This window comes from Cibotium barometz, chromosome 14, assembly GCF_041138505.1.
Source record: "Cibotium barometz isolate CiBa-2024 chromosome 14, ASM4113850v1, whole genome shotgun sequence".
In the NCBI taxonomy this organism is placed as follows: Eukaryota; Viridiplantae; Streptophyta; class Polypodiopsida; order Cyatheales; family Cibotiaceae; genus Cibotium; species Cibotium barometz.
In genome coordinates this window covers 38,608,753-38,634,248 of record NC_141059.1, presented here as the reverse complement: position 1 = coordinate 38,634,248, position 25,496 = coordinate 38,608,753, and the positions used below count along the sequence as shown (strand labels likewise).

The window sequence follows — 25,496 nt, the reverse complement described above, 5'->3', positions numbered from 1 at the left end:
AGAATCTTCAGCAGATGGACCACGCAGATCAAGGAGAACAGAGGAGCAGAGAAGAGTATCTAATCTCATTGTCAACACGGCTGTGATGGCTGAGATAATGAGAACAGTGAAGGAGCCAACTACCTTGGATGAAACCTTAGCACATCCAAAGTCGAAAGCCGCAATGCAGTCAGAGTATAACATCATTTAAAAAAAATACCTAAGAGCTAGTTGATCGAACTCCAAACAGAAAGATAATTCGTACCAAATGGGTTTGGAAAGCTAAGTATAAGGCTGATGGCTCACTTGAGAAATACAAAGCTAGATTGGTTGTACATGGATTTTCACACGTGGAGAGTTTCGACTTTGTTGAAATCTTTGCTCCCACAGCTCGCATGACAACTATCAAGGTGATACTTGCCTTGGATAGTTTTTCACATGGATGTCAAATCAACATTTTGAACGGACATCTTAAGGAGAAGTTATGTGTAGCTCAGCCACCAAGTTTTGAGATGCCTATATCAAAAAACAAGGCTTGCAAGTTGAAGAAGGCATTTTAAGGGCTAAAACAAGCCCCAAGGACATGGTATCACAGGATAGACCAATTTTTCAAAAAGAATGGGTTTACTAGAAGTGCCTCTGATGCTAACTTGTATGTTCTAAAAAAGCATGGCAAGATTGCTTTGTATGTAGATGACTTGAACATCACAAGAGACCATGAAGAAATGATTAAACAGGCAATGGACATGCGGAGCCCTAAGTTTGAGATGAGAGACTTAAATCTTATGCATTTTTGTTTGGGGATTGAGATCTGGAAGGAGTCAAGTGAGATCTTCATATCGCAACAGAAGTATGCTTGGGAGATTCTCATAGCATTTAGGATGACTGACTGCAAACCTGTGTCAATATCTATGGAGGTGAATGTGAAGCTTTCTGTAGAAGATTCTTCACCATTAGTAGACATCAAGAAGATTCTTCACCATTAGGAGACATCAAGAAATACAGGAAGCTGGTAGGGAGTTTAATTTTTCTCTGTAACAGCAGACTTGATAATATCAGCTTCACAGTTGGTGTTTTGATCAAGTTTTCCAACAAGCTGTCACCATTTGATCCATCTCCATTTCTGGAGCCACTTCTATGGGACTGTCACTCCATAGACCGGCCAGATTTGTGCCATGTTCACATGGGGCCAGGCTAGTGTCCCATGTGAAAGGACCAGTCTTTTGGTGTCACATGGATGGGAGCCAGATTCGTGCCACCCGTGTGACTGGTAATGCGTCACATGGATAGGAACCAGTTTTGTGCCACCCGTGTGTGACCTGCTTCGTGCTATATGGACGGGAGCCTGTTGGTGCCACCCGTGTATGGCAAGGATGGCGTCTTACCTATGGGATTGTCACTCCATAGGAAGACCAGGACATATATTCATATTTCTATCGCGCGAGTTTTGTACCCGAAAGGAACTTTTTGTACAAGTTTCATGAAAGGGAGATTTCGTCCATTACATGTGCACATGCATTTATGACTGTAACACGCGGAAGCTTTGAGAGTCTTCTTTCAGCCCTAAACACCACTTAGAACATGCTGATGCAAAAACGCAGACAGAAGGGAGAGAGAGAGAGAGAGAGAGAGAGAGAGAGAGAGAGAGAGAGAGAGAGCTGGAAATTCAGTATCTTCGTATGGTACAAAAAGGTACTCAGTCTACAGCCCTAGGCTGCCTTGTAAAAAAGGTGTAACACACCAAAATATGTCCTACTCTAAGGACCCATTCCCTAGTGGAATGAATGACTAATACAATGAGCTCTTGAGCCTATTTATAGCCCCTTTGGACCATAGGAGTGCTGGCCGACTAGCAGTTGGCCAGCCGACTAGTCATATTAATCATAAAAGCTGCGCCTGCAACAGCCTTGCCATGTAATGATGCTCCTTCAGCCGCCTTGCCCTCTAGTACAGCCGACGCCTCCTGTAAGGAGCCGACAGTACCCCTTCATGCAGCCGACAGCATCCTGGTCCTCCTCCAAGTCCAAACTTGCCACTTCAGCACCTTATGCTCCATCTTTGGTTCTACTGCTCTTTTTCTAGTTGCCCCTTCTGGACTAGCTCCAGAGAATGTCCATGGCATTTTATGCACATGACATCCCCCTTTGCTAAACTTGATGACGGGATTCCAACTTGTTCTTGGATGACTGTCATCATCCCATTCTGTTTCCTGAATCCCTCTGTCATCCATCCGTCTCTGGCAACCCTTTTCTCTGAAAACCCGGCCCGGTCTCCAAAACCACTCTGACTCTAAATAAAATCTATGCATCTGTTCCCTCCAGTGCCCAATCCATTCCTACCCTAACTCTGAACATTGTCTTGGTCTTCATTCTTGAGACATGAGACTGGCACTCTCACATCACTCCTTGGAGGATAATCCTCCCTTGGGACCGTTGCCCGAGAACCTATCTGGCTCACAGGACTGCCATCCCCTCTCGCTTTGTGGAACACCACCAACAAACCTCTTGGGAGCTTTTCCCGTTCCTGTGTTCCTTGCCTTGGGCTTCATATCCGTGTACTTTCCTGTACCTGGGACCTGTACACCATCATATGGGACTGAATCAGTGTTTAGCTTTGCTGAGCCTGATGCTCTGATAACAATGTAACATGCGGAAGCTCTGAGAGTCTTCTTTCAGCCCTAAACACCACTCAGAACGTGCTGATGCAAAAACGCAGACAGAAGGGAGAGTAGAGAGAGAGAGAGAGAGCTAGAAATTCAGTATATTCATATGGTACAAAAAGGTACTCAGTCTACAGCCCTAGGCTGCCTTGTAAAAAAGGTGTAACACACCAAAATCTGTCCTACTCTAAGGACCCATTCCCTAGTAAAATGAATGATTAATACAATGAGCTCTTGTGCCTATTTATAGCCCCTTTGGACCATAGGAGTGCTGGCCGACCAGCAGTCGCCCAGCCGACTAGTCATATTAATCATAAAAGTTGCGCCTGCAGCCGCCTTGCCATGTAATGATGCTCCTTCAGCTGCCTTGCCCTCTGGTACAACCGACGCCTCCTGTAAGCAGCCGACAGTACCCCTTCATGCCGACAGCATCTTGGTCCTCCTCCAAGTCCAAACTTGCCACTTCAGCACCTTATGCTCCATCTTTTGGTTCTACTTCTCTTTTTCTGGTTGCCCCTTTTGGACTAGCTCCAAGAATGTCCATGGCATTTTATGCACATGACAATGACAGCATGCATAAACTTGTTTTCACATGATTTGTTTGCGTGTGTTTACCTGTTTTGCCGTGCCAGTATACTGGACAAGGACGCCCCCAGTGTACTGTGGGAGTGCTGCTTGCTGACACATTGGTGTGGCATGTGAACACGTGGTAAGTATTTGGCCCTTTAAAAATGTAAAATCCATAAGTTATGGTTAACTTTAATGTTTATTAGTAAATGTGTTCACACATTTAAAATTTGGACTGGACATTTACTTTCTAGTGTGAGTGCCCATAAACTAACCTTTGATAAGAGTTTAATAATACTAAAGCAACTACTGCATGGGAACATTAGTACTTTTACCCACGTGGGTGGTGGCTAGCTACTTTCTCTCCATCGCCTGCTCTACCTCTACTGTAACCACCTCCCACCTGCACCCGTGTGCTGCACAGATGCTGAACCTGTACCTGCTGTTGTACCAATTGTATGACTGTTGTACCTGCATGTGCCTGATGCACGTGTGTTGTACCAGCTGTACGACTGCTGTACCTGCTGCTCGTGTACTGTACCTATACCTGCTGTTGTACAACTGATGTACCTGCTTGTACCTGCTGCCCGTGTGCTGTACCTACTGTTGTACCTGCACACGTGTGCTATACCTACTGTTGTACCTGCACACGTGTGATGTACCTGCCCAATACTTGAATTGCACCTGAATCGTACTTGAATCGTACCTACTGTATCCGAATTGTACCTATAATACCTGAATTATACTTGCTATACCAGATTGTACCTAATGTACCAGATCTGTATTGTACCAAATCTGTACTTGTTGTACCAGACTGTACCAAGCTATACTAGATTGTACCTTGTTGTACCTGATTGTACCCTACTGTACTTGAACTGTACCAAGCCTGTACTTACTGTACTAGGACCTGTAATACTAGGTGGATCTGACTCCATGGTGGAAAAGAATGCAACTCCATTGACTCCTGCTACAAGCTATAACAAGTGCCTCATGTTTCTTATTTGTGTAAAATTAAAATTTGCTAAATTAAGTCTAAAGATTTCTTCAAGTTTTGTGCACAGCAGGAACAAAGCATGTTTAAGCTAACCTCACTCAGGAAGCTTTCCTAGTATGGTTAGTTTTTCCCTGAGTGGTAGTGCTAACCGCGCTCTCAGAATTTCTGAGAGCCAGAGAAACACTAGGGAATCCGGGAGCAAAGCTTATCTAGGAGAACCAGGCAAAGTTCCCTCCCCGGTGTACCCCTTTGCTTGTGCTAGTACGGGCGTGCTTGTTGGTGCACGGTCCCGGAAGACTAGTGAAAGGCATGTTGGGTAGAAGGAAAGCTAGCCTGCACGCACAAGCGCGCGCGCGCACACACACACATAACCTCAAGCTCAGAAAAATGTGAGTGCTGGAAAAGCCATACTCAATAATGATCTAAAAATGAAAGTGCAAGTGAGTACTAAAAAGCCTAGGGCTAAGTGCCCAACACACATAAGTGTGTTCACATAGGGGAAAAAACATGTGTCCAGTCACAGGGAAAAAGTACGCGTGAGTAAGCTGGGTTCACTCCTGAACTACCTGGAGGTGGACATGACCAACAAACCAACCTCAAGTGAATGGTGTGAACGGGTAGCAGCAAGGTGATAAAGCTGTGAATGCTGCCCTGCACTATGCTCCACAGTAAGAGTGAACTGCAGTGCCAATGTGAAAAGCAAGCACCATATGACGAGGAAAAGGAGAATCCCCAATGTCATAGTGCTAATGCTAGAGCACAGTAGTACATAAACGCATCACCTGAAATGCATGGCAAAGATCATGTGAACATCAACTGCATCAAATCAAGAGGCATCGCATAATCTCCCCGAAGGCAAGCATCCAAATGCCAAGCTGAACTGCATGTAATCCACTCAATGCTCTGTAACTGCACCAGTGATAAGCATAAGAAGAGGTAGTAGATATACGCATGTGTAAAGGCAACAAGATCCAGAAGTCATGCTTGTGAGACATGCAATGCAAGCTGCAAGAGGAAAACTCATCAATGGAGGATCTAATGAGGAAAAATCAGCAATGGTAGGGCTGATAAAAGTAAGAATTCAGCAATGGTTAAAGCTGAAAATGGGGAGAAAAAGTGGGGGCTCGAGGCGGGAATCAGCCAATGCTATGAGAGGATAGGTAAACTCTTAGCGATGCCATGATTAGTGGCATGTATGGCAAGTGTAAACATGCATAATCCCACAATGAATAATATACATGTGATATGTCAAAACCATGAGAGCAAGCCAACACTGGCCAAGTGTGTAGAAGGCACTCCTAGTAAACATCACATGTGAGAAAGTGACAATGTCAACACTGTAGAAACAATCCCGCTGCAAGGGAAAACAGCATAAAAGGCATCTCCATTAGACATCACATAAGAGAAAGCGTCTAGCATAGACCAACATAGGGGTCAACAAACATAAGTGACCATGAGGCATCACCAACTGCATGTGGGCAAGTAAAATCTCCCCCTTGAAATGCATCTGCTAGACAATACATACCATGGAGTACAGACTATAGAGCATAGTCATCAAAAGCAACGGCATCAGAAGACATCTCTGCAGGTGATGAAGATGTAAGGGTCAAGGGTGATACATGTGTAACCAAATTGGCCTAATCTGCACTTGTGGAAGAAGATGCCAGTTGCTTCTTTTTTCCACTCTCAATACGCTTCCTGCATTCCTCTATGGTGTGACCTGTTTTCCTGCAATAATTACAACGCTTTTTCTTTTCAGGCTTGTCCTTTGTCTTGGGAGGATCCGATGGGCTAGGTTTAGGCCCGGATCTATTCCCACGAAAGGGAGCAGCCATTGCTGACTCAGCAGACATCATGTTGTTCCTATTGGAACGAGATTGCCTTCACTGAGCAAGAGAGTCACAAGGTTGTCAAAAGTGACCGCATTAGGTGCATTGCCAGCCAACAACCGTAAAGTGGTGCCAAATGTTTGATAAGAGTCAGGCAAATTACGCAAAACTGTCTGAACAAGATAGCCATATGTGAAGACCTCATCAATGTTAATGAGCTGCTCTCGTAAGTCTTTCACATGCGTAAGGTACTGATCGATAGAGTCACCTTCAAGCATGTAGTCTGTCTCAAGCTTGCCCCCAAGGTAAGCTACACGAGCCTCATTGCGACTTGAATACGCCGCCGCCAAGGTATCCCAAGCACCCTTTGCAGTGGTGCAGGAACGAATGTGCGGAATGATATGCCTACCGCACGAGAGAGCAATCAATGCATGGGCCTAAGCATCCCTAGCATCCCAAGTACACTGCTGCTGAGTAGGAGAAAGACGAGGAGGTGAACCTGCAAGAGAGTGAGCGGGAATCACTTCACCTTCCGTCGGAGCAGGTGCAAGAGGACGCTCCTCAATGCCATCCACATATAGCCATACATTCTTGGCAGCCAATACATGACACATCATATAAGCCCACATAGGGTAGTTATCCCCATTGAGCTTGTCCTCTTGAGATAGCATTCCAAAGAGGTCATTATTACCATTGGCCATGATAACATGGCAAATCTGTCACAAGTCACCACGAGTAGGGAATGCCCAGCAAAACCGTAAGAATGTGGGAGATAAATAGCAAGATAATCAATGGACTGAAAGGAAACTCCTTCACCACGAGAAATACATATGCATGTCCCAAATCCACAAGTGTACTGCACGATGATGCAAATCTGTCAAAGTGTCCACAATGACATACATATACTGCAATAAACCACATATGCCGTGAAAAACATAATTAGCTGACACCTGTAAGAGCTGCAAGTGCGCAAATCCTGGCAAAATCAACGGTAAATTGGTCGAATGCTCAAAAAATGGACTCAATGTAGAAAAGCCCTAATTTTTAGACAGCCAATTAGACCAAATCTGAACCAGATCTGCACCTGTAAATCTGCTAAAGCGATTGTCACCTGTACCAAATGATGTAATGCCCCAAAAAATTGGGAGAAATGTCCCAATGCCAAGCAAATGTGCCTGTAATACCCAAAAAATTGGGAGAAATGCCTCAATGCCAAGTAAATGTGTCTGTAACACCCAAATTGCCTGCAAATAGTACCAATTTCTACAAAATTCTCAAATTTCTAGTGTAATTATGCACCAAATCTGCTAAAATCGATGCCAATGTTGCAATTGCAAGCTCAATGGTGAAAAGCCCCAAATTTGAACAGGCAAAATGTGTAATTTCAAGTCAAAAATTTGTAAATCCCTCAAACCTTGCAAATCTGAGATTTGAGTTGCCTTGGGCAGATCTAAGATGCAAGTACTATCCGGGGCGGCGAGTTGTGAGGAGGCAGCACACAAATCTGACAGATTTGAGGCGGTACAAGACGTAGGTACAGTCGTACGACAACGCAAATCTGTCAGAGGCGACGGCAATGCAGAGGCAGGTAAGATTTGGGCAACAAGCGACGGTGGCAGCAGCGCTGCGCACCGGGCAGCCCATAGGGCGGCGAGCAGCGCGGGTACAGTCAACGGCGATGCTTGTACGGTCGCGCGACGTGCAGATCTAACAGCGGCGGCGGTACAGTACAACGTACAAATGGTGCACAACAACAGTTGAGTAATACAAGTCGCCAACTGCAGGGGAGAGCATAAAACATGACTTTCTTTTTTCTTTTTTCTTTTTTGAGAGAGAGAGAGTGTGGCGTGTATGCACGATAGGCTGAAGCGGGAGGCAAACCCTAACCCTAACCAGGCTCTGATACCAATGTTGGGTAGGAGGACAGCTAGCCTGCACACACACACACACACAACCTCAAGCTCAGAGAAACGTGAGTGCTCTGGAAAAGATGTACTCAATAATGATCTAAAAATGAAAGTACAAGTGAGTACTAAAAAGCCTAGGACTAAGTGCCCAACACACATAAGTGTGTTCACACGGAAAAAAAAACCTGTGTCCAGTCACAGGGAAAAAGTGCTCGTGAGTAAGCTGGGTTCACACACCTGAACTAGCCGGAAGTGGACATGACCAACAAGGCAGGTGTGCACCCAGTGAAGGTGGGAGTGTGCCTGTGACTTGGGACTTCTTTGACTGTCCAGACTTCATCGATAAGTACCCAATTGTTTGAGTTGTATTCACACCATGTAGGGAGAAATCTGGCCTATTGACCCGTGACACTTGTACATATAAATACTCCAAGAAATACAAATGTATTGAGGGGGGCGGCCCTTTCCGGCCCCAGTGCTGGTGTCAAGTGTTATTGGTCATTTTCAGTTTTAATGTTGTTGATAATGTCCATTTTTTGGTATTAGTTAAGTGCTCTAAAAATGTGTATTTTGTCTTCCGATTTGTAGGTCTCCTATAGGGAGCGGTTACATTGGTATCAAAGCCAGGTTTTGATCCTGGGACTTGTGGGTTATGGGCCCACCACGCTTCCGCTGCGCCACTCTGATACCAATGTAACCGCTCCCTACGGCAAGCCTACAAATCAGAAGACAAAATACCATTTTTAGAGCACTTAACTAATACCAACAATGGACATTATTAGCAACATTAAAACTGAAAATGACCAATAACACTAGACACCAACACAAGGGCCGAAAAGGACCAGTCTCCCTCCAATACATTTGTATTTCTTGGAGTATTTATATGTACAAGTGTCACGGGCCAATAGGCCAGATTTCTCCGCACATGGAGTGAATACAACTCAAACAATTGGGTGCTTGTCGATGAAGTCATAAACAATCGAAGAAGTCCCAAGCCACAGGCACACTCCCCAAGGTGGTTCCAAACGTTATGTACTGTACGGATCCATACGTACTGTACGTTGTTTGGTACGGAAAAAAATTTAAGGTATGTAAAAATACGTACCATTGGTAAAAATACATAAAAATACATAAAATCTCAGAAATTTCAGCCACCTACATTAAATTTCAGTCCATGTCCACATTGACATATAAAACTTTCGAAATAGAGACACAACAAGGTCAAAAACCTACTAATTCAAAAGTGAGAAATTAGAATCACAAAGTCGTCAATCATACTTAATAAGTTAATCGTACTTAATACTTAATACTTATTACTTAAGACAAGTCACATTGTCACAAGTGAGTCGTGACAACTCACAATTCACATCAAAAGATAATGAAATTTGAAAATGAGTCTATGAAAAATGACAAAATGTGCCATGTCCATACAACACCAAATCAAAACTAAGGTAATCCAAATCAAAACTCATCATCCGATGAGGATGATGACCCTGGAGAATCAAGCATATAACCCTCCGTGATGACATGGCCCTCGTCGTCATACTCAGGCCTTGTCATCATGGGCACAGGTGGGTGGGCTGCCTCAGATGTCCCTGTCCCTGTCCCTGTCTCTGCATCATCCTGCTGGTAGTGTGAATGAGGCGAACGGCCTCATTCGCACGTGCTCGAGGAGTCTGAATAGGCAGCTTCCCTCTCCGGGCGCCTCTCCGGCCAGAACTCTCTGCATCTGCAAGTCCCTCATGTAGCTGAATTTTATAAGCCTGGGCTCTCGATCTCGTCACCCGCCTGTCTACACTCTCCAGCTCTCTATGCAGGAGGCAAAGAATGTCACGACCCTGTGTTTTTCTCTGGACAGTATGCAGGTGTGCACGGGGACATGGTGGACAGTGTGAATGGCATCAGGTTGGAGTCAAAAAGTAAGCCCATGTGTGGACAACCCCAAGTGTGAAGGGAGCAAAGATACTTTAATTTAAAAAGGTTTTATAACCTTTGGTGGGCAAAAAAATTAAAGTTTTAAAGGTTTTAAAACCTTGGGAGGCCCCTAAGCAATTTATAGAGGCTACTCCACTTTTGGAGGCCCACGACTCTCTTCTTTCTCTCTCTCTTGCTTTTGGGAAGGCGTGCAAGCTCTCATGCGTGGAAGAGAGGAGAAGTCGATTGCATATGTGGGCTGCTGGTTTTTGGCTGCACACAGAAGAACCCGTGTGGATATGTGCGATTGCAGTACAGTGTACGACTGCTGCAGGTACAAACGGCGCAGGTCAAGCTGCTGCAGGTACAAGCGGTGCAGGCAGGTACAGCTGCAGGTACAGTCCACGAGTTCAGCTGTACAACTGTAGATTCAGGTGTACGACTGTACGACTGTAGGCATATGTGTACGGACAGGTACAACTGGTACAAGCGGCTGCTGCACACTATTTGGTACGGGTGGCTGCTGGTGTTGACCTGTTCGGATAGGTGGCTGCAGGCGTGTGTTTTTTTGAAGAACGCCGTGTTTTTGCAGAAAGGAGGGGCTGGTTTTTCATGAACATAGACATCATGTCGATGGCATTCACTGATGGAACTTTCAGCTTCTCTTTGCTTTGGGTTCGGGATTGTTTTGAGATCAGTTTGAGGACTGTTTATGGGCTGTTTTTGTTTGGCTGCAAATTCAGCAATGTACTTGGGTTTTTGGCTACAAGTACAGGACATTTGGTTATGTTTCTTGGCATGGGAGTGATGCAAGCTCGCATGGCTGCGTGCTCATGGAGCAGATTGTTTTCTTCCTGCTAGAAAGGAACAGAGGGACCTACAGTTATGGGCATCTCTATGTTTCCAGATGTTTCATGAGGGAACAGGTAACTAGATGAGTGCCATGAATGGTTCTGTATGGAAACAGGACAGAAGTTTCAAAGGGAAACAGGCCTAAGGGTTTCATGTGGAAACAGGTCGTAGGTTTCTCGAAGAAACATGTTTTTGGGTTTCTCCAGGAGATAGGTCACATGCAGGCAAAAGGTACAGGAATGGACACATGTATGGTACAGCCTTGCTACTGATTGGACAGGGGACAAGGAATCCATGACAGAGATGGATATACCCTTGGAAGGTAGAGAGGGTTGGTACAGGTGTGTCGACTGTATGGTATGTTGTGCTGTGATACGAGTTCTCTTTTGAGAGACAGTTTGGGAGTCTGTGTTGTGATGCAGAAGCACTGGATGTGTCAGGGTGTGATGCTGTTCATAGTGTGAGAGGCTATGGATGGTTGTGGCAGCCTTGATCATAGGAGAAAGCTTCTGTATGCAGATTCAATGTGAGAGTCTTTCGATGTGAACAATGGCTGGATTTGTTTGTGGATGCCGTGTGGACAAGAAGCCATGATGCAGGTTCTTTGCAGGCTTCAGGAGTTCTACTGTGACGGCTGAGTTCCCAGCCTTATTGTAATCAAAGCTCTAATAATCAATTAAAGAAATACCGCAAGGGGCGCCACTGCGTTTTGGGGTCAATCGGTGTTCGTGTACTGTTTGCAAGAGCACTCTAGCTCCCCCTGTTTGTTTTCCTTTTCTAGGTTCTCAATGGCGTTGAAGTGTTTTATGTGCGAGTGTTTGTTTCACCGCCCGTCAGGCCGCTTTCAAAGAATCTCGTCCTGCTCATCTCTCAACCGTTGCTCTCATCAATGGTGGTAGGATCTGGGACCAGCTTGACACGTGTTGGATCCACCTATTCAACATAAAACCAAAGAGAACGCGGAGTGTCAACGACTCAACTTTTTGTATACTATAGTATAAAAGCTATGTAAATGGGAGGCCAATCCCCATAAGAGAATGAATAGGATAAACTCACCTGTTTTGGGGTGCCCAAAGCATGATAAGCTCGTACGAGCTTCATGTTGGCCCTACATACAATAGACCAGTCTCTCTAGTTGAGAGGTGCTCAAACGATTGCGTATCTTTGTATGTTTGAGCGAGTAAGCGCTCCAGTTGTGCTCACAAGCACCTGCTGAATAATCCTGCACTCCAATTCAAAAAAAGTGCTTCATTCATGTGAGCTCGGCAATTCCCAATAAGCTTCACAAGACTAGTTCATAGTCCATATTACATACATGATATACATACCTGAGATAGCACTCGCAGAGCTATATCTGTAAGCTGTGGAAGACCCTGTCTTCCATAGTTTTGCCACCAAGTAAGAGGAAGCTTGGTGGCCTATGGTCTAAGAGCAACAACTCTAGCAAATGAGGGTCCCAAGTTGTTGACCCAGCTGCAGAGCTCCGCATCGATCTCCAATTGCTGCTCCACATCATACATACTATTAATGTACCTATCTCGTAAGGTGAGCAGCTCCCTATCATGAAAGAGAAGTGGCGTCTTGTAGAAAGGATGGAGGAATGCAGCCATCCCATGAATGGGGCGACTCATATACCCCCATCGATAATCCACAATAGCCAATATATCGTCTCGGCTGCAAGAGTAAAATAAACAGAGAAGTAGAGCAATTAGTAAGTCAAGACTCAAGAATCAAGATTCTGTAATCGGCCATCAAGAATCAAGATTTTACTTATTACCAATTCTGTGTCAGGGACGTACAGGCTGCAATATGACTCTTCATCTGCATGAAGAGGTGGTACACTAAGCCCAAAGTGGAGCCCTCCATGTCTGTGACTCGCAGAAGTACAAATACTGGCTGCAAAGCCACTAAGAGAGTTTGCACATCCGTCCAGAGGGTCTCATCCAGTATCCGTCTCTGTATGCATTTGGTGGGCTCTGTCTGTGAATGATACATATCTCTCCACTTTGGATCCACAATTGTCTGTAATAGTGGATCTCTCAATTTGAAAAGCCTGTGTAGCACCAAATACATATAGGCAAATCTTGTCTTGGATGGCCGCACCATATCTAGGTTGCTGTGGCTCCTAAAGATAGCCAATGCCTGCTGCTTCTTTCTGAAGAATGTAGTGATCTTCGTGGCATCAGAAACTGTGGGTTGCACCCAACTCAGCTTGCCTATGTCCTCCATAAGCAAATCAAGGCAATGGACTGCACAGGGAGTCCACACAATGCGAGGAAACTCCGCCTCCACCATGTCTCCCATTGCCTTGCAATTAGCAGCATTGTCTGTTACAACCTGCACCACATTCTCTGGACCAACCTCAACAATTGCCTGGCGAATATGCTCATAGATACTCTCAGCAGTGATGCGTTCGCCTGCCTTTCCAGCATCCACAGCGCGTAAGAAATACGTACCAAGACATAAAGAGACAAGAATATTGATGATGTGTCGTCGCTGTGTGTCACTCCAGCCATCTGAAATGATAGTGCAACCAAATTGTTGCCAACCTGCTTTCACTGGCACCAATGCCTTGTCTATCAAGGCCTTTTGCTCATCAAGCATCGTGGTGCGCATCTTTTTGTACTCAAGCCCTGACCATGACTCCGTGTGTCCAACCTGGGCTATAGCTCTGACCATCCTCTTCCATTGGTCAATCCTCAAAACATTGAAGGAGATATTGCACTCTATGAGAGTACGAGCAATCTCCATCTCAGCCACCTTTTGCCTTTCTTTGACCCAAAACTGTACATGCACACGAGAAGGCAAGGTGGTTTGCCTTTCCGTATATGTATCATCCTCATTCTCATCTTGCATGACAGAAGGCCTCTTTCTAGCAGACGTGCCTGCTCAGAAGAGGCAGGCTGAGATTCATCAACCTGCATGGATGGACCGGCCAAGTCCCCAAGAAGAGCATCATGAAGCGCATCCTGTGTCTCTTGTGTGCCTCTTCCTCTTCCAGCTGCCCCCATTGCAGGGAAATTTTCAGCAATCAACTGATCTCTCAATGCTTGTGGCACTCTCTTGCACCCTGCACAATTGTTGGTGGTGCCAATGCCTGTGAGGTGCTTGATGACACGAGTAATTGTACTCGAGAGGGTGAAATTGCAGTACTTGCACTGCCATTGTCGAGTGCCACTACCTGCCTGCCCTGGAGTAGTCACAATGCGAATGACGTTTGTGTGCTCCTTCCAGTATGGGTTCTCTCGCTTCGGCATGATTGCTCTGACAAATTCAATGCACAATGCCATACAATTTCAATCAGGATTCAGCAATCATGCAATGCATAATATTTAGTGGGCAGCTCAGGTGAGGGTGAGAGTGAGAGTGAGAGGGAGAGGGAGAGGGAGAGAGAGAGGGAGAGGGAGAGGGAGAGAGTTATGTTGCTGCCTTGGGGGCCTGAGCAAGGGTGGGTGGGGAAAGGAGGCCGAACAGGTTACAGCAAGCGAACACAGAAGGGAGGGCGGTGGCAACAGTAGCGAGGGGAAAGGGGGACGAACAGGTTACAGCAGGCGAACACAGAAGGGAGGGCGGTGGCAACAGTAGCGAGGGGAAAGGGGGGCGAACACGTTACAGCAGGCGAACACAGAAGAGAGGGCGGTGGCAACAGTAGCGAAGAGAGAGACTGTAGAGGCGCTTATCGGAAGGTGTACGCTGTACGGCGGAGTCCAGACGCTAGAAGAGAGAGACTGTAGAGGCCCTTACCGAAAGGTGTACGCTGTACGGCGGAGTCCAGACCCTATCGCAGCCTGCAGGCGAAACCCGAAACCACCACACGCTATACGGAGTCCAGACAGTATCGGCGAGGGGGGGGGGGGGGGGGGGAGATACGAGACGCTATCGCAGGCAAAACCCGAAACCACCACTACCCCAAAAAAAAACGTACGGATCAATCCGTACGTACGGATGTACGGTGCGGATTGGATCCGTACGTACGTTTTGATCCTACCTTGACACTCCCACCTTCAATGGGTGTACACCTACCTTTCACTGGTCTTCCGAGACCGTGCACCAACAGGCACGCTCATACTAGCACAAGCAAAGGGGTACACTGCAGCGTGAACTTTGCCTGGTTCTCCCAGATAAGCTTTGCTCCCGAATTCCCTAGTATTTCTAACCTTCACTAGCTCTCAGAAATTCTGAGGGCGCGGTTAGCACTACCACTCAAGGAAAAACTAACCAAACTAGGAAAGCTTCCTGAGTATGGTTAGCATAAACATGCTTTGTTCCTGCTCTGCACAAAACTTCAAGAAATCTTTGAACTTAGTTTAACAAATTTTAATTTTACACTAAGAAACATGAAGCACCTGGTATAGCTTGTAGCAGGAGTCAATGGAGTTGCATTCTTTTCACCATGCAGTCAGATCCATCTAGTACTGCAAGTACAAGTCCTAGTACAGTAAGTACAAGCCTGGTACAGTTCAAGTATAGCAAGGTACAATCAAGTACCACAAGGTACAATCTGGTACAGGTTAATACAATCTCGTATAGGCTGGTACAGCAAGTACAGTCCGATATAGATCTGGTATAGCATGTACAATCTGGTACAACAAGTACAATTCAGGTACAAGAGATACAATTCAGGTACTGGGCAGGTACAGCACACGTGCAACAGGTACAGGCAGGTACAGCAGTTGTACAGTAGGTACACCAGCAGGTACAGCACACGGGCAACAGGTCCAGGCAGGTACAGCAGTCGTACAGCTGGTACAGCAGCAGGTACATGTTCAACAGCCGTACAGCACACGGGTGCAGGTGGGAGGCGGGTACACCAGAGGTAGAGCAGGCGATGGAGACAAGAACCCCTAAAGCATGTTGAAAATGGCAAAATGGAAACAGATCCCAATACCATGTCATAGGGTTGGTTGTATTCCATAGACACACTTCCATGCACAAGTAGGACTTTGTGCAAGATTATAACACAAGATTAAGTTATTTAAAGGTGCAACACAATGGCAATAACACAACTACGCTTGGGATGGCACTTATGATCTTTCCATTGACAACTAGATAGGACATTATTTTCATAAGTGCAAGCTTAATAATGTGCCCTTTCCCAACTTGCCAACCGATGCTTCCAATGTTGCTGTCTACCGGGTTGGAAAAGGTTAGCTAGTAAGTTGGGATAAAAACGCCTCAACAGGGTTGGCAACAACTTCTCCCGCGGGAGAAAACGTGAGAACAGGGTTGGGACCTTCCAAGTTTTGACAACTATACTTGCAAGACTAGGGAGTACCTGTGTCACCAATTGGCCGACCATTTGGTCCATCTCCAGTTTTTGCGTCTCGTTCACTTGAGGCCAGGCCAGTGTCTCATGTGAAGAGGCCAGTATTTTGCTGACATGGACGGGAGCCAGACTGGTGCCACCCGTGTGTTAGCAGGATGGTGTCGTATGGACGGGAGCCAGACTCGTGCCACCCGTGTATGACCTGGACTGTGTTCGACCCATGGGACCATCACGCCATGGAAGAGCCAGTATTCGTGCCGTGTTTTGCCTATGGGACTGTCACACCATAGGGAGACTCGTGCCTGGAACTGTGTCTTACCTATGGGACTGTCACTCCATAGGAAGTGTAACTCGCAGTGGCGGTGCCCGGGGGACTAGGGCCTTTGACACACTTGTTGATACCATCAATGCATATTAAAACATTTAAACATGGCCACAGCCTTAACACATATCCATCATCACTTTGCATAAAACATAAAGCTGGACAAAACATCCACAAATGCTGAAAATGGAGCTTGCACGTGTGACACCGCATAGAGGCCGGAATGGGCCGACCCCCCCCCTTGGAGTATTTTATTACCCAAGGAGAATAATATCATGTACAAGCTTTGAGGGCCTTACTCTCCCCACGGGAGATGCCGGATTATCCCTATACAAATGCCATAGCACAGCCCAACACAAGGCTACCAAGCCGGAACATAGGCTGTAGAAATGCCGAGCCATCAATGTAATCCATATACCTCCGTGTGGGTACTGATTCTTCCCCAAAAACCACGGGTCTTCATGCAATAGAGCTAGTACAACAAGTACAACTCTCCATTCAGCCGGTACAACAAGTACAATGGCTGGTACAGCAAGTACAATGGCTGGTACAGCAGGTACATTGGCTGGTACAGCCGGTACGGTGGCTGGTACGGCAGGTACAGCAAGTACAGAAGCTGGTACAGCAAGTACAGTGGCTGGTACAACAGGTACAGTGGCTGGTACAGCAGGTACAAATGCTGGTACAACACATACAATGGCTAGAAATCATAATAAATGATTGAATACCCTTGCCTTCAGTATTTCTTCGCGATGGAAGCCTCCAAAACAGTCCCCAACAGCCGGTATTCTTCATGGGCAGCCTTCAAGAGAGAGAGAAAGAGAGTAGCCATCATCAGAGAAGCCTTCAACGGTGGTAGAGGCTAGTGTGCAGCAAGAGAGCCTCCATTAATGAAGAGAGAGGGCTCCAATTTATAGATTTGGGCCTCCCATGAGCTAAAATGGCAAGAGAAGGCTACAATGACAAGTGGAGAGCCACACAATAGCTGAAGTGACAAGTGTGAGGCCACTTGTCTCACTTTGATCCTTTTTCTAACAAGTGTCAGGCCACTTGTCTCACTTTGGTCCACTTTCTTGCCACATGTCCCAATCTAAGAGATGGGTCCTTCCATATGTTGATGTAGATCACCAAGGAACTGCCTTGACGCCCGGCCCGACTTCAGTGTCCATATTCTCTACCATTGGCTCTATGTTCTACCAAGCAAGGTAGCAACATCTTGAAAAGCACTTAGATCAAGAGAAATACTACACAGGGCGGCTAAACAAGGAGTCCTGAAAACAATCACTCGCAGGCATAAATAACCTGGTGTTCCATACGCATTTCTGCTACACATAGTTTATAGGCATTTCGGCCACCAACTCACACTACCCTCTCAAGTGCCCATGTTCCCTTCCATCTGCTCTCTATTGTTCCACCCACACATGGTAGAAACAATCTTCAAGAGAGCACGTAGGACAAGAGAACACTACACAGGGTATGTTGTGCTTGTCACTACCCTTTGAAGTGTCCATGGTTCCCTTCCATCTGCTCTCTATTGTTCCACCCTCACATGGTAAAAACAATCTTCAAGAGAGCACGTAGGACAAGAGAACACTACACAAGGTAAGTGAACCATGAGTTCCATAAGTCCAATGCATCCCAAATAAAGGGAGCCAAAAAGAATAATCCATCCTAGTAAAAGGGAGCCATAAACATAATCCATAAACCTGAGGATGGATCCAAATTCCTAGAAAAGAAGTCCAGGAATCCATACACCTGTATACCATAATCCTTGTATACCATAACTCTTACCACATACTCCGTGCTAACCACACACCTTGGAGTAGAGGTGAACTTAATCCATAAAAGCATCATATCCATGAGATAACCAAAGATTTCTTCTCTGTAAACTCGAACAGATTTGTCCATAGAAATAGCCTGTTAAGCCCAATATCTATATAAATCTCCACAAGAAAGAAATCTCCATAGATATATTCCATCCCAATAAAGGGAGCCATGAAAAGAATTCATCCCATTAAAGGGAGCCATAAACAATGTTTCCCTAAAACCATCTCAAGGCAAACAACAACACCTTTCTCCTTGCATAGCTATACAAGGGTTAGTGAACATCAAAAACACTTCATAGTAAATAGCAAAAGCACCAACTTTGCAAACTCAAAGTATACTTAGCTATTCTTTGCCAGGTTGGTCATGAAGCCAACAGAAATATCTCGTCACCATATCCTTAAGATATCTTGAGATATATCTCCATATAGCTTGCCTGTAAGCTTGATAATATAATCCACAATATCCATATAGAAAGAGTGCTGAACGTGTGCACATAAAGCCAACTCCATACTTCCAAGATAAATTTTGTGAATTCATAAATCCTTAGATCAAGCTGTCTATTGTTCATGCTCTTACTTCATAGGCTCTGAAGTGGCTGGCCATGCTAAATAGCAATGATGGTAAGTGTGGTCCCCACTCCAGATCTTTTCTCTTCCTTATTGATAGAAGGAAGCCTCCGCTTCCAAGAAAGCCTATGCTCTGATACCAATGTAACTCGCGGCGGGTGCCCAGGGGACTAGGGCCTTCGACACACTTGTTGATACCATCAATGCATATTAAAACATTTAAACATGGCCACAGCCTTAACACATATCCATCATCACTTTGCATAAAACATAAAGCTGGACAAAACATCCACAAATGCTGAAAATGGAGCTTGCACGTGTGACACCGCATAGAGGCCGGAATGGGCCGACCCCCCCCCCTTGGAGTATTTTATTACCCAAGGAGAATAATATCATGTACAAGCTTTGAGGGCCTTACTCTCCCCACGGGAGATGCCGGATTATCCCTATACAAATGCCATAGCACAGCCCAACACAAGGCTACCAAGCCGGAACATAGGCTGTAGAAATGCCGAGCCATCAATGTAATCCATATACCTCCGTGTGGGTACTGATTCTTCCCCAAAAACCACGGGTCTTCATGCAATAGAGCTAGTACAACAAGTACAACTCTCCATTCAGCCGGTACAGCAGGTACAATGGTTGGTACAGCAAGTATAATGACTGGTACAGCAGGTACATTGGGTGGTACAGCCGGTACGATGGCTGGTACGATAGGTACAGCAAGTACAGAAGCTAGTACAGCAAGTACAATGGCTGGTACAGCAGGTACAGTGGCTGGTACAACACATACAATGGCTAGAAATCATAATAAATGATTGAATACCCTTGCCTTCAGTATTTCTTCGCGATGGAAGCCTCCAAAACAGTCCCCAACAGCCGGTATTCTTCATGGGCAGCCTTCAAGAGAGAGAGAAAGAGAGTAGCCATCATTAGAGAAGCCTTCAACGGTGGTAGAGGCTAGTGTGCAGCAAGAGAGCCTCCATTAATGAAGAGAGAGGGCTCCAATTTATAGATTTGGGCCTCCCATGAGCTAAAATGGCAAGAGAAGGCTACAATGACAAGTGGAGAGCCACACAATAGCTGAAGTGACAAGTGTGAGGCCACTTGTCTCACTTTGATCCTTTTTCTAACAAGTGTCAGGCCACTTGTCTCACTTTGGTCCACTTTCTTGCCACATGTCCCAATCTAAGAGATGGGTCCTTCCATAATCTTTACCTCTAAAAATATCCCAACTGGTAGACATTCTGTCATAGGCACTTTGCCAACTCTTGGTATCTGCTCAATTCCACATGTAATGACGCGAACAGAATTTCCATCGGAGCGGGCCAAAAATAGCAACTCTCCTAAATTTTAGGAGTGTGGTCCTTTGTATTCTAGGATAATCCCCCATTCCCAAAGCTTGTACTTTCCAAATATTTAAATATCCTGGAGTCCACCAGACCCCTTTCAGACTGGGAAATGTCCAGGCTGGTGACAGGAAGACCAGGTTTTTATGTTTTTATGTCGTGCCAGTTTTGTGCCGACAGATATTATGTACTTGTTCCATGAACGGGAGATATGTCCATGTTACTTTTTGCACATGCACACATATTTTGCATGTTTGAAACTGTTTTCGCATGACATGTATTTGTGTGTTTGCCTGCTTGACGTGTTACTTACTGAGCGGGGACGCCTGCCAGTGAGTCGTGAAGTCTGCTCTGTATTCTGACGAGTTGTAGTGCCTATGAACAGGTGGTAAGTATGTTGCACATGTAGTTTTTAATATTTTATTCTAACCTTTTAATTTATAAGGTTAGGTGTTCACATTCACTTAAATGTGGGCACCCACTTAGGGGCCAAGGTGGGGAGCCCCACTTAAGTGGAGTGTGGGGGTGGGCATGGTCACCTACCCAAACTCCCCACCCACATGCAAGCGTGGAGTAAAGCTTCACTTTAATTTTATTAAAAAAGACTTCCCTCCTTCAAGCGTAAAAAACATCATCGCTTCATCTTACGTGAAGGAACCGGTGACCACCTCTTCCCTGCTGCCTCCTCCATGCAAGCTGTGCATGCTGCTGTACGGCTGCTTCTCCCTCCTCTACCAGGCGACTGATATACTGCTGCACCCACAGGCGGCTGAATTCCAGCAGGCTGCGCTGCCCTAACCTCTGCGCCAGCTTTACCTGCAGGCTGCCCACCTTCTACAATATCCTCCTATCTATACAGGCTGCGTGAGCTTTCCTGCAGGCGGCTGCTTCACCTCATACACAGCCGACTGCTTCTATTCGACTGCAACTTCTACTCCCCACAGGTGGCTGCAGCAAGTATCCCACTTCTCATACAAGGTGGTTGCACTTGCTTTTCAGCAGGTTTCCCTTTTACTCTTGCAGGCAACTGTGGGAGTACACTCTTTTCATAACAGGCTGCTCCTCCACACAGCAGCCAGGTCCCTCTCTTCCCTTGCAAGTGGGTACTCCTCCTTTCATAGCAGGCGGCTGTACCCTTTGTGGTGGTGTTTGTCTTGATGGTTCTACACGAGGCAACTGTTTCTTCCACAAGGGTGGCTTCATATTCTACACAAACACCACAAGTATTGGTTTTCTATCAACCATCTACAAGTAAGTGATTTTCAGATTTGAGTAAAGTATTTTATGTTTAAATCTGATAAAGGATTCATCCCGCTCGGCCAACACCCGTTCGGTGCCGGGTTGTCCAAGCTATATTGGCGAACCTCGGTCCAAAGGTGCTGAGATTGGGAGAGCCAGGCGTTAGTACGAGAGCGCCTGTCTGTGCGTGGTCTCGGAACACCAGTGAGGCACTCTCCGCGGAGTCCAGTGAAAGCACAGGACCGTAGAGATTGGACCATACTAGTGGTCGTTCTGCTTCGAGCTTCTACATCGAAATTCGAGCCTTTTTGTTTGGTACTGTTTTCATATGTATATGGACATTATCTGGTTCTTGGAACCCATGGAGCATTGTATTTATTAAATACTCCCAATAAATATATCATATATTGAGGGGGGGTCGGCCCGTTCCGGCCCCAGTGCTGGTGTCCATCTTTCCATTTCATTTCATTTAAATTTCAAGTTGTATTAAGTTGTCCATTTCAAATTTGTGGTTTTAAAGTTGTGCTATTAAGCGTGTGGGTGTCCAACGGAGTCTTTCCCACTTGACGGGATCGGCTTCATTGGTATCAGAGCACGGTTGTTTCCCTCTTCCTAGTGGGGAAACGAACCTGTGTACTGGACATCCCGCTTTTAGCAAACTTAAAACACAATGGACAGCCAAGGCAACCCTTTGGAAGTGCCAAATTCGAGGGGTCCATCTAGTGCTTCTCGTGGATCTGATGCCCTGCGAGGTAGACACAAGCCCCTTGAAAGGGTTCTTGATAGTGAATCAAAGGGTCAACTGCCTCCAGGAAAGACAGTTATGCTTGAACAAGAGCCTGATGCTATGAGGGCTGAAATGAAACATATGAGAAAACTTTTGCAGGCTCAAGAGCAAGAGTTAAAGTTTTTGCATGAAGATCCCCATCTGCAAAGTGCTATTGAAGCCCGGAAGGCTGATGCTATGGTTGATGTAACTTTTGAATCAATGGCTCGTGAAGTGGGCAAGAAACCAAGGGAGTTGGCACTTGCCTATCTCCTTCGCAAAGGTGATATCAAAGAGGGGGATGACGGAGAGCTGAAATTCAGAAATCCACCTCGTTTGAAGCATGGAGATCCCGCATCTCAAAGGCTGAAATCTTTTATGCAAAAGGAAGAGGTGACTGTCACCTCTCGACATGCATCTTCTCCCCAAGGCACTAAGCCTGACAGATATATGTATGCCAGTGCTCATGGAGGGCATGAAAGTCACATGCATGCTAGACATGTATCTCATGGTGACAGGTCTACTTCCAGAAAAATTTTGCCTTCTGAGTTGTCTCATGGAGAGACCATGCCATATGCAGGTAAGTCACATGCATTTGAGTTTCGAGTTCGTGGAGCACATGCCATCGTGCCCCATGAAGCTTCTATGACGGCCCATGGAGCCCATGCAGACAGGGCTGCCCCGTTGGATAAGGAGAAAAGAAAAAGAGAAGACCATGAGCCTCATGCCAGGAAGCTCAAGGAATTCAAAGCAGGTGATAAATCTGTCAAATTTGATGTCTTTCATGGTGAACATGATGCTTCTAAGGTGTTAGCATTTGTGGCACAGTTCGACATTGCTTTTAGCGATGAGGACTTTATAGAAAAGTCGAAGGTGCGCCATGCTAGCATGTTTTTGAAAGGGACTGCTGCCCATTGGTGGATCACTGAAAAGATCACCAAGGATCCCATTTCTACTTGGAAGGAATTCAAAGATAGATTTTATGCTCAGTTCTTGCCACCCAATGCAGAGCAAACTCTCACTCAAAAGTGGGACAGGCTGGAACAAAAAGATAATGAGAGTGTGCAACAGTATGTTAACAAATTCTGGAAAGTGTTACTGGAAGTGACTCCCTTCATGCAAATCACAGAGGATGAAAGAAAGAGGAAGTTTCGTTCTGGACTGCAACCAGCATATAGATCGGGTATTGAATTGCACCCGAAACATACGTTGCAACAACTCACAGCTTCTGCTCTTGCTACGGAGCAATTGGTGCTCAAGATTAAGCAGGATCAAGGAGGTTCCAAGGGAAAAGACAAGGCTGTCCCAAATCAGCAAAAGGGTGGACAGCCACCTAAAAAGAACTTCCGGGAGCCTTACAAGGGTGGTAAAGCTGAAAATAACACATCTAAAGAACAGGGCCCAAGAAAGAACAAATTCGGATTAACCCCGGAGCAACGAGAGCAATATGCCAAGGATGGAAAATGCTTTTCTTGTGGTAGCAAAGACCACATGTTTCGGCAATGCCCAGATCGCAAATCAAAGCACGAGGACAAGCACACCAAAGCTAATGTACATGCAGTTCCTGATGTGCAAGGAGATACAGGACATGATGCAAAAGAGCGAATGGTTTGCAAGGCTTGGAGGCAAATCAAGGATCAGCCCGCACTCTTCATGTTTGATGACTGTGCAACTGACAATTTCATCTCTATGCAAATGGCAGCTGCATTGGGTATTGAGGTTGAAAACATGGGACCTCAGATTGAAGCCGAAGCTGCATTTATTGGTAAGGAGGTGCAGGTTACCCCTTTGATAGGGAAGTTGCGCATCCATATCCAGGGCTACCTTGACAATGAGCATTTCCTAGTTGCTCCACTGAATGGATGTGATGTATTGTTGGGCAAGCCGTGGCATCATAGGCTTGAGCCCCGCAAAGACTACAAGTCCAATATGATTTCTTTTATGCATAAAGGCCGCATGCATTTTATTGATGCTGGATTCCATCCCAGTTGTATCACACATCCAAATTAATAAAGCAATGAAAAAGAGTCTTTCAACGTACTTGGTTTTTGTGCGTGATAGTCTTGTGCCAAATCATCAAAATGTGGATGCTATGTCTAATGATAGGCTGAATTTTCTTAATGCATTCAACGACTGTTTGCTGACTCGTTGCCAGGTGAATTACCTCCCCAAAGGCCCGAAGATCACCGCATAGATCTTGTGCCAGGTAGTTCTCCACCTAACAAACCCGCATACCGAGTGAGTGCTGCACAACAAGAAGAAATTATGAAGCAGGTAAACGAGCTTTTAGAGAAAGGTTTGGTTCAGCCCAGTTCCTCACCTTACTGCTCTCCTGTGCTTCTTGTTCAAAAGAAGGACGGATCATTCCGTATGTGTGTGGACTATAGAGCTTTGAACAAGCTTACCATCAAGAACAGATTTCCTATTCCACGTATTGATGATATCTTGGATAAGCTTGATGGCTCAGCTTGCTATAGCAGACTTGATTTGAAGAGTGGTTATCACCAGATCCGAGTGGTGCCACAAGATGTCCATAAGACTGCATTCAGCACAGCCTTCGGATTATATGAATTCTTGGTAATGAATTTTGGTCTCACCAATGCTCCTGCTACTTTTAATCGTATGATGGATAGGATATTCTGACCCCATCGCAAGTTTACAGGAGTCTTCTTTGATGATATCTTGGTTTTCTCCAAGAATGAGCAGGAACACGGCTGAAGCTCCCCGCCTCACCCTGCTCTGCGCACCCTCGCTCCCCCCCCCTCCTCGCGCCTGTTTTCCTTCCGCCCCCCGCTTGCTTCCCTCTGCTCGCCGCTGCGCCCCCCCTCTCCTTCCTCGCTGCTGCGCCGCCCCCCCCTCCTTCCTCGCCGCTGCGCCCCCCTCTTCGCCATTTCGCCACCCCCCCCCGCTGCCGCCTGTTCGCCATCACCCCCCCCCGCTGCCGCCTGTTCCCCCCCGCTGCCGCCTGTTCGCCATCCCCCCCCCGTTGCCGCCTGGTCGCCCCCCCGCCTCTTCGCCTGCTCTCGCCGCCTCCATTCAACAGCGCCCCGCCTCCCTCCTTCTCGCGTTGTCGCCGCCCCCCCCCCTCTGGGCCTCTCCTCTTTTCGCCGCCCCCCCCTTCCCTCCTTTGTCGTGCTGCTTTTCACCCCTTGGGGGTTTTTGTTTTTTTTTCCCTCTTCGTCTTCCGTCCTTCCGCCTCTTGGTGTGCAGCCCGCTTCTTGCAGGTTTTCCGCTTTCGCCTCGCCTTCGCTTGAGCTTCAGACTCTGATGGAGACTCCTCCCGCCTCGTCTCAGAGGGACTCTTCCGCAGCCCCCTCGCCCGCCACCGAGGTCCTCCCCATCAGGCTTTCTCTTTCGCCGGAAGAGGAAGCGAGCCTCACCGCAGAGGTGGAACGCCTTCAGGCTCACTCCACCATCTGCCGTATAGTCGGCACTCGCCCCAGCAGAGGGGAGATCAGGG

General features: G+C 46.3%; 2 protein-coding genes across 4 annotated transcripts in view; both read right to left on the bottom strand.

The window, feature by feature from the left end:
• LOC147631997 (glutamate--cysteine ligase A, chloroplastic-like) overlaps positions 1–25,496 on the bottom strand; it is a 69,737-nt gene that overhangs the window by 19,279 nt on the left and 24,962 nt on the right. The gene's annotated exons all lie outside the window — the stretch shown is intronic.
• On the bottom strand, positions 12,460–14,519 carry LOC147631998 (uncharacterized). The gene has a single exon (XM_086807916.1). It carries the CDS (start codon positions 13,555–13,557, stop codon positions 12,475–12,477), a length of 1,083 nt encoding a protein of 360 aa, XP_086664042.1. The 5' UTR covers positions 13,558–14,519; the 3' UTR covers positions 12,460–12,474.